A 9877-nucleotide genomic window follows, 5' to 3' on the forward strand; every position below is an offset into this window, starting at 1 on the left:
GAAAAAGAAACCAGCAAACATCACTGAAGACTCGGTTAAAGAAAAAATGACTTTCCTGGAATTGAACACGTTTTGTTTGATGTCTGGCTTTTATATTAGGTTAGTGAATGTTGCAGAAAACATTAAATTATAGCAAAATCCAAAATGATCATTGAGTTACTGTTTCCTCGGTAAATTAGCCATACGGGCTTATGCACAAACATTTTTGTAGTCAAAGCAAAAAATAAAACTAAAAAAAAAACAACAATACAGTAAGGAGGTATAATTGAATGGAAGGCATTTACGTTGACAGTCACTCCTGGGTTTACAAAAGGGAACAATGTCATTTGCTACTTGGCCATATGGATCTTATTACCTTATATTTAAAGTTGGGTTGTATTTTATTCAAAAGTTTTACTACACCACAAGTTTTGGTTCAGTACAGTTTGAAAATGAAAGTGCATTTCCTGAAGACGAACACAAAAACACTTTTGATTACCGTATGTTTTTTTGTGCCTGCAGTGGCCACATTATCGTGTCTGTCTGCAACAAGTGGAAGCTATTCAGGCTTAGTAGCACTTGCATAATGTATTCCACCCATCCTGCAATGTGCTGATCAAACATGGATGGATAGAAACATTTATTCTCCATAAATAAACTACAAAAGAGATCTGGGCAATGCCAAATGATTTGGATTGATTTGATGTTAAGAATCTCTCCTGCTTGCGCGTAAAAAATAAAAACATTTCGGCTACAGTTGAGATTTGAGTGCTCTAACCTTCTGTCTCTGGAGCGAGAACGACTCCGGCGACTGGACCTCCGACTCCGACTGCTGGTCACCCTGCTGCCGGACGATGAAGACGAGGAAGAGGAGGAGGAGGATGACCGTCGGCGCTGTTTTTTCTTCTTCCTGCTCCGGCTATCGTCCTCACTGTCAGAGTGCCGACCCATGCTGGCTGCACAGGGGGAATACAAACAACAAGAAAGTCCCTGATGAATATGCGTCTCAATTTTAATCATGACTCCTAATATTGAGATAAACAACTTACGACATGTTCATAATAAAATGAAAGCCCTTAAATCATGTTGTGAGTTGTTTTGTTTTTTTTTAGGATTCGTTTATTATGCAAGCCAACAAAGCTGTACGAGATTTGGAAATCGCTAATACACTTAGCACATACCCTGCAGTTTGACAAATAAAAGGACAAAGAATAATTTGCGTTATTAAACCTCGTGCACATCTTTAACATAACCGTTGTCATACTTGCACAAGATATTAGAGAGATGACCAATAACAAACAATTGCATGATTTAATGTTCTTAGCTAACAGGCTAATAGTGCTAACTTCATTAAATCCAGACCGAAGTCTTCTAGCCGACAGTGAAAACGCTTCGTGTCAACGGGACAAAATAAAAGGAAGAGAAAAGCTTCAGGCAACAAAACCAAATTACCTTAAAATGCAAAATCCCGCTCCCCAGCTTTAAATTGCTGCAGAGCTTCAAAATTCAACCATGCCTGGCTTTGAAGACTATGTTAGTCGAACCGGACTACATCGATCGACGAGTTCAGGCGCTATAGTAGCACACCGAGGCATCGATTTAAGGCGCTCATCTGGCGTAGTATTCTCGTATTCGCCCGAAGAACAATTTAAATAATAAAGGAATGCTTAATTGTATTTATGATTATGTAAATCAAGTCAAAAATAAGAAATTAAAGTGCTTTAAATTCTTAAAAAACAATTTACGTCATTAATAATTTAAATAAAATGTACCTTAAATGTATGGTTTTTCTAACCCATTAATAGCTGATTTAGGATAGATTTTTCTGTAATGGTAATGTATATTCTGTCTTTGTCAGTTAAAATCAAGGTGAATTCAAATAGACTGTATGACGATTATTGCCTGTTTGTGTTTTTTGTAACAGTTATTTACCCTTATTCTAATTTATTTACACAAATGACTTGACAGATATAGAATTTTAAGTTAGGATTACAAAATGTCTCTTTAAAAGTTCAAATTTCGATTTGAAATTAAATATACATCAATATCAATCACAATTTCGGTTAAACTATCTCAAAAGCTAAATCTAAAACATACAACAAGGCAGAAATATAGTCTCTAAATGATTTTTTACAAAGTAGTGTTAAAATGACTATAAAATTCAAAAACGGCACAATAAACGACTCAATAAAAAAGACCAGCGTTTTTTACTGACACCAAGAACGTATCTGCTTTTTCTAAAAGACTAATTCTGCTATTAGAAATGCATCTTCACTTCAGATGCAGCAGGGAAAAAAAGCAATTAATGCCTATGGTTGGAGCAAAACACTGTTAATATTTAATTAGGAGGACTGTTAAAGCCCTGGTGTGGAGGGTTTTTATATAGATTATCAATAAACACACTTAATTTTGCATCAAATTCGCCTCGACATTGTCAAAGTTCCGCTGTATCCTGTTTCTTCCTCTGCCATATCGTACCTGCTCTTAATTGCTCTCTCTCCCTGGCATTCACCTCTCTATCGCAAGTGAGCCATTGTTTATTTATTTTCCCAAATATCCGCTCGTCGATCGGTGGGGGGATGAAAACATTAATTAGAGAGCCCAATGGCAACGAATCGCAAGAGGGCATTATAATTAAACGTTCAGCGTGCTATTTAACATCTTAATGGCTTAAAAAGTCCTTTGAGAATGAATATTAAGGCTTTAATCGCGCCAATAATGACAATTTCAGAAGCATAGCTCGTGTTTTATTTTATTTTTTTGCTTTTTAAATGTGATCCCCAGTTCTAATATTATTTTACAATAATAATATCAGTGAGGTTAATTTTTGTATTACATTCGCATTTTTAAGAATGAGTGCTTGCAACAGATACTCTATTTTTATAAAGCTAACTCGACTTGACGCGTAGACAAAGATGTTCGCTTGAGCTTTTTTAGAAATTTTCCAGCAGAAGTCCTGACTTGGCATGCCCAGCTGCTTGTCCCCGTTTTCTAACACCTCTTTTCTCCGTGTCATCGTTGCGACTTATTCCGATTACGGAGACAGACTGAGAACGGACTGCTCATCCATGTGCCTCTCTCTCTTTCTCTCTCTCTCTCCTTCCTGTCATTTTCTGAATTTTAAGCCACACCCCTGCAGAGAGAGAGAGAGGGGGGGATCCATGACCATTTCCCGGGTGTTTAAAAACTAACTCGGGACAATAGCAGTGAATGAGCGTTTAATTAAATTAATTAGTCCTTGTTGTCAATCTTGGATTAATGGCCAATAGCGAGGCTGCTGCTCAAATTTGTGCATGTGTGCTTTACCTCTCTCCCCACTCTCCCCTGTATCAGTGAAGAGGAAGGGGGGGGCTCATCCCGGCATCCTGAGGGGAGGTAATTTGCACGGATCAAGGGGGCAAGGCGCCGCAAAGTATAAATACTGTGACTTCAATAGCGGATCACCAGCAGGTTCCCAACTCCGCAACCAAAAGGAGGACTTGGTCGAGAGCATTTTTCATACCTTCTCCCAGAGTTGGCAGCAACCGTCTCCGGGTCGACTTGAAAACAGAACCGCGACCATTGATGTCTTAAACCACCGTGGAGCGACGGCAGAGTGCGTGCGTGAATGTGAGTGTGTGTGGGAGAGAGTGTGTGTGTGCGCGCGGTGCGGCAGGGATGGAAGAGCTCACCGCGTTCGTCTCAAAGTCTTTCGATCAGAAAGTGAAGGAGAAGAAGGAAGTGATAACCTACAGGGAGGTGCTGGAGACCAGCTCGACGCGAGCGGGGAGCAGGGAGTCTTTAACGGCGGAGCCGGGGAGCAGAGAGGAGGCTGTGGTTGTCGCACGGAGCGTTGCGATCTCACCGGGCAGAGAGACGGACATGCACGGGCCGGAGAGGATCAGGGACGCCGGGAGCCCCAAACTCATTGACGGTAGGACCGCTTGTTCTTGGAGGCATGTCTGGAGGATTTACAGCTGGGGGAATGATGATGGAGCAGCAACTATTAGCTGCAAAACAGAGTTTAAACGGCAGATTCTATTCAGAAAAGAGCCTCCCTCTCGATTTGGAGGAGATCATTTTATAAAATACTATAAATCGGCGTTTGAGCCATTAAAAAATGTGGTTGACACCATTTAAAACTTTTTAAATATAATGCCAACCATCAGCAGGGCCTTTCGTGGGTGATTATCGTCAATGGTGGCATTTAAATCACGTTTCCCATTTTTAAAAATGGGAAATGAATGGAAAATCATCCTGAAATGACTTTAACTTTTAACCAAATCGCTCCGACACAGATCCAAAATCGCCTTAAAAGCAGACCAGGTGTTTAATTTCGCTTCATTACAAGAGAGCCTTCGACTGTCAGTCATCTCGTATTCTTTGGTGGAAGCCAAAGGTATGGCGTATCAAGCATCTGACATGCACATCAGCGCGCATGAAAGGTGGAACGCAGGCGCTGTCACTTCCTCGGTCCCCTGGTGGGAGGCCTGCCCGCTTCGGTTTTATTATGGAGGCACAAAAGTTGACCAAGAAGAAAAATCCGATAGTGATAACATCCGAGGCAAAAACATCCAAGTCGATTTGTCTCGTTCTGTTTTGTTTTGTTTTCTCAAGATCGTGACGTTGCGCCATGAAAATTACAAAATTATAAATCTATGTAAAGCCTCTTTTTCCATATATATATATATCAAAACGACTCAATATCGCTATCAAATAACAAGAAATGCATTCAATTTAATACAATGATAAAAGCCGATGGATTCCGTCTTGGGTTTCAGTGAAGCCTCTCAGGTGTAGTTGGTCCTAAAATAATCTGCAAACGCACAAACAGGACAGTTGTGAGGGAGGGGGCTTGTTAAAATGACATGTGTTCATCATGGGCAGCCTGTTTAAACGCGGAACCGCGACAAGCATGTATCAGACATCCAGCATTGGGCACGGTATTACATATTTATAAGCAGTGAATTATTAAACAGCTTTATGTAGCTCTACAAAATATCCCGGGTTTGATTGTGCTCTTTGAGTTCCGGAAGGGCATTTCTTTCTTTCTTTCTTTCTTTCTTTCTTTCTTTCTTTCTTTCTTTCTTTCTTTCTTTCTTTCTTTCTTTCCAATATAGATAGATTCTATATACACTGTATATAAACAGTAATATCCATCTTTTATTCTTGCTTTGTTTTTTATGTTATCTATATATACTTTAATTGAAGTATTGAAATTTGTACACGTCTACGTGTGTAATTATTTGTGTGTGCATGCGCACACATGGATGATCAGGTACTGATGACTCCGTTTCGTCTGCGACTCGCAGGCAACACAGACGTCAAAGAAAGAAAAGAGGACTCAAAACCTGTAGAGGACGAAGCTCAGACCAAAATCAAACAGAGGAGAAGTCGGACTAACTTCACGTTAGAGCAGCTGAACGAGCTGGAGCGGCTCTTCGACGAGACCCATTACCCGGACGCCTTCATGCGGGAGGAGCTCAGCCAGAGACTGGGACTGTCGGAGGCCCGAGTGCAGGTAGGGGAGGCGCACAGGGGGGCAGTAGACAGGAGTGGGGGTGGTAATAATGGAAATATTTAGGTAAAAAACTTGTATTTAATTCATCATCAATATTAACAACAATAATAAGATGATCAATGCATTTATAGGGACAAGCACATCTGAAGTTGTGAAATTCATCAGGGAAACCCCCAGGGGTGAAGTTTACTATTTCCTGAAAATTACTGATTGATTCCCCACCTTCCAGATTTTTTGTAATTATTATTGCGTAATTACTGCTTAATTTGAGACCAACTGCTACCAGGGAACCTGATTTATTACTAATTTGTCCAAAATCCAGTGAAACAGATCCGCCGATAAATATTTGCCTGCAACGTGTGTGCGCGCGTGTGGTGTGTGTGTGTGTGTGTGTGTGTGTGTGTGTGTGAGAGAGAGAGAGAGAGAGAGAGAGAGAGAGAGAGTTGTCAGGGGTTTTTTGTCGTTAATGTTTTTTTTGCATGAGTTCAGGCCATCTGCGCAGAAACCCAGTAAGACTTCAGCCAGTTGGGGTAGCGGGGGACACAAGGGGGGCTCAGATATGTCTTGTGTAACGGGACTTCGTGGTATAGGGGGGGGACACAATGAACATATATCCAGCTCCTCTCATCTGATGTATCAAAAGCCTATAATATATTTTTTATTCATACTCTTTGATTGTGTTTGCCCCGGCTCAGGGGACGACTGAACATTTGTCTTCATATTGAACATGGCGCTCAAGAAAAGGAATCATAAAAAAGTCTCACTCTAAAAAAAGAGCTCTCATTCCCAAATTCACCCTCCAGCCCCCCTTTAAAAAAGTTAAAGCCAGCTTTTTGCAGGACTCCGTCGGACTGGACTGGAATCTCACCAGTAAGGCGCATTGTGTCGAACAAGAAGAGCAGCTCAGGGATTTGCATAAATTATGTATTTTTTAAACCCAAATCAAGAGCCGCTCCCTCTCGATTTCTCTCTGTGCATCTTGCATTAACAGAGAGGCACATTTGATTTCACCCTCCAAATTTATGTCTTAATCGATAACTATATTTTATTTTATTGTGGTAATATATTATACTTGACGCCGCGCATCACGAACTTCCGAATGAAATACATGGTGGTCAATAAATGAAGCCAAGATGACGGCCGAATAAGTAGGAAATATCCACCGCGCTCTCACTCTCCGTGCACGGACCTCGTGTGATGGAGGCTCCAGATTGACATGTGGCATTGTGGGCAAATTTAACCAGAGCTTTGTCTTGGAGATCCAAAGCCGACGCGTCCGTTTAATCCGCGTTTCAAGGCGTTCATGTGAAACTGACGCGCGTCGACGTGAACGGAGGCAGAAAGAGAAGAAGAGGCGCGTCTTTGAAGCGCGCGAGTGCGGTGATTAGACGGAACTGCGAGGCGTTTAAGCGTCTTTCTGACATGGATTTTTCTGCAGATAAGGGTAATTAATTTCATCGGTCATTTAGTGAGAGTGAGATGGAGAGAGAAATAGAGGGAGATGTTCTCGGATCGCCTCGCTCTGATGTCCAGATCGGTAATAGCGCTGCTGTTATTCGATATCTGAGAGCCACCCCCCATTCAACTCTTCGGGGACACTAATCCATAGAAAGATGAAACCAACGCTGACAAGGTTATTTATTATAGTCCAATAGGCCTGCACATTTCCAACAAGGACGCTTCTTTTCTCCTAATAAGGTTTTAATGTTCCCATTATTGGCGGATATTCGCTCCGGTGTCTTTGCCTCTCCATTCCATCCTGCGCTCTGGTTGTTGTAAATGTATTAATTCAAATCTGAGGGTTAAGCAGTGGCATTAATATTTCAGCGCTCCTCTGGGATATTGTGTTTTTTTTCCCCCCCATCTGCGGTTGTTGTGTCACTTTGAGAGGAATTACACGTGGTCTCAAAAGCATCTGCCAATCAGCGGGTCTCTAATTAATTTCTGTCCCTGCAGGTTTGGTTCCAGAACAGACGAGCGAAATGCAGAAAACAGGAAAACCAGTTACATAAAGGTAGCTTTAAAAAATCCTGTGACATGTCCTCTTCATGCATTGTTATTTATTTTTATTTTTTTGGGGTCGTTTCTTGTTAATTACTCCATCAAAAACACTCTGCTGTCTTTAGTGACTGTGGATGTTGGACTGCGTTAGTGTCTCTTTCACATCCATAATGGGTAATTTTTATTAATTTCTTTTCCCCACTCACAGGAGTCCTGATTGGAGCTGCGAACCAGTTTGAAGCTTGTCGTGTAGCGCCATATGTCAACGTGGGGGCTTTGAGGATGCCATTCACACAGGCAAGTTACTTTGAAGCAGCTATAGTCTTAAAACCAGACCGGTCCCCGGAGTGCTGTCTTGGCACATGGCACTTATACCCAATGCCATGCGCAGACCTCCAGCTCCAATGAAGAGATTAAGCGTGCTATTTAATTGGGAAGCAGAGTTGGGTATTTATGGACATGCATGGATCACAAATGATGATTTTGGTGCACCTGCTGGGTATTTATCTGACTTTTAATTCGTATTCGTTTTCTAGATTTGTGCATTGAATAGCCTCTTTAGCCTTGCTTTCCGTTTATTTCCAATAAAGTGCAGGATCATCGTGTGTGGTTGCGCACAGGTCAAATTTTGTCTCACTATACAACTGATATGTTTAACATTTTATGACAACATAGCGGCAGTTGCAGTAATTATGTGATTCAGCCGCTAGTATGGTTGGATTGATGCATCAAACCCCATTGAATTATGGGCCTCTTTAGGTTATCCTGCGCAGGCCGCAGGTCATGTAACAAGCCAAGTTAACGCATGTTCTCCCCCTTCTCTCTCCATCCGTGCGTCCCGTCCCGTAGGATAGTCATTGCAACGTGCCGCCCTTCTCCTTTCAGGTGCAGGCTCAGCTGCAGCTGGACAGCGCCGTGGCCCACGCGCAGCATCACCTGCACTCTCACCTGGCGGCGCACGCGCCCTACATGATGTTCCCCGCGCCGCCGTTCGGCCTGCCGCTGGCGTCGCTCGCGGCCGATTCCGTTTCCGCCGCCTCCGTCGTCGCCGCCGCGGCCGCCGCCAAGAACACGAGCAAGAATTCCAGCATCGCCGACCTGAGACTGAAGGCCAAAAAGCACGCAGAGGCGCTGGGACTGTGACGCCAGGTATAGACGGGAGGACGCCGCGTCCGCTTGTCAGACACTGAACATAAACACTTAGGCTACAAAGTGACAAAAAAACAAAACATGGACTATATTTATGTTTTTTTAAACGATGGACGACGAGTATAACAATGAAGATATAGGCTATTTATGAGACGAAAGAACAGAACAAAAGACTATTGCGTGTTTTTTTTTTTTTTTGGACGGTTGGGATGGACAGCGATGCTGACACGTGACCGACTCCCGAGAAGGACGCGCCTGGGACGGTCAATTTGGCGAACCACTCTGTTGTTCTGTTCTGTTTATGCTATTATGTTTCTTTTTTTGTTGAACTTATATATAGAGGCTGGCCTCGTTTATAGAACACTTTTTCTGCAAAAGGACAGAGCGGAAAAAAAAGGACAGGAATTGAGGACTTTTCCCCTCCAAATGCCCGAACGGCGTTTGCATGAGTTTGCCACAATCCCCATCCCTCTTCTGCCTTACTTTCTCCCTTCTCCCCGTCTTTGATGAAGAGCAACTCACACTTCAGAGTTTGAAAAGTTCATCTGAAGATAAAATTGTGCGCAAGCCGGGCGGAAGTTCCACAGGATAACGTTCATACAAAATGGTGATTCGCCCCTTTTAAAGGAGAACATGCTCATAAATGCCACAAAAACGAAAAAGTCTGTATATAAACCGGTACGGGCACGTGTACAATATGTTTATACACACACGCACACACGCACACGCATTATTTTTTATTATTTAGTGGCTTTATGAATGCCTTGTGGGGAATTTGTTCATTTTGTAGCCTATTTCACTTCATTTCAGTGTATTAAAGGAAAGAACCATGTGCTTTGTATGTAATTTTGATGTTTTTATAACAGTGAAAGTGAACTTAACAGAAGCACGGGTTTCTAAAAAAAAGGATATCCATGAAATTGTTTTACTTTTTCCATCTCATGTGAAAAGTGAATTAACTAAACAAATTGTTTTTCGTTCTTACAATAAATTAACTAAAGTTTCTTTAATGACGACACTTATTATTATCATTATTTTTGTTATTAAGATGGAGGATTTCTTTCTTCTTTTTTTTTTGAAAGTGACAATATCCAGAGTGAGACTTTGATAACGGCTCAGTTGTGACAGGCCCGTTTAGTCAGGAACACGGGGGTCTGTTGCTGCCTTCATGCCAAACCGATGCATAATTCATAAATTGGTTATGTGGTACTTGAAAAGGAGAACGGGTAATTTCCAGTAGGGCTGCAC

General features: G+C 42.0%; 2 protein-coding genes across 3 annotated transcripts in view; one reads left to right on the forward strand and one right to left on the reverse strand.

The window, feature by feature from the left end:
* The window catches only part of rsrc1 (arginine/serine-rich coiled-coil 1), a 78600-nt gene extending 77061 nt beyond the window's left edge, over window positions 1-1539 (reverse strand). The window contains exons 1-2 of the mRNA XM_011608412.2: window positions 1432-1539; window positions 758-935 (exon numbers count right to left, since the gene is read on the reverse strand). Coding sequence (XP_011606714.1) covers window positions 758-930 — 173 coding nt within the window. The 5' untranslated portion in view covers window positions 931-935; window positions 1432-1539. The remainder of the gene's footprint in view (window positions 1-757; window positions 936-1431) is intronic.
* A 1817-nt stretch (window positions 1540-3356) lies between these two features.
* Window positions 3357-9645, forward strand: shox2 (shox homeobox 2). Of its 2 annotated transcripts, none has more exons than XM_003968364.3 (5): window positions 3357-3892; window positions 5271-5479; window positions 7436-7493; window positions 7689-7777; window positions 8366-9645. In XM_003968364.3, the coding sequence occupies exons 1-5, from the start codon at window positions 3637-3639 to the stop codon at window positions 8621-8623; spliced, it is 870 nt and encodes a 289-aa protein (XP_003968413.1). In that variant the 5' UTR covers window positions 3357-3636; the 3' UTR covers window positions 8624-9645. The 2 variants fall into 2 exon arrangements, with proteins under 2 accessions (XP_003968413.1, XP_029700238.1); XM_029844378.1 differs by having other exon boundaries at window positions 3362-3892; window positions 8330-9645.
* The last annotated feature ends 232 nt before the right edge of the window (window positions 9646-9877 follow it).

This window comes from Takifugu rubripes, chromosome 11 (assembly GCF_901000725.2).
Source record: "Takifugu rubripes chromosome 11, fTakRub1.2, whole genome shotgun sequence".
In the NCBI taxonomy this organism is placed as follows: Eukaryota; Metazoa; Chordata; class Actinopteri; order Tetraodontiformes; family Tetraodontidae; genus Takifugu; species Takifugu rubripes.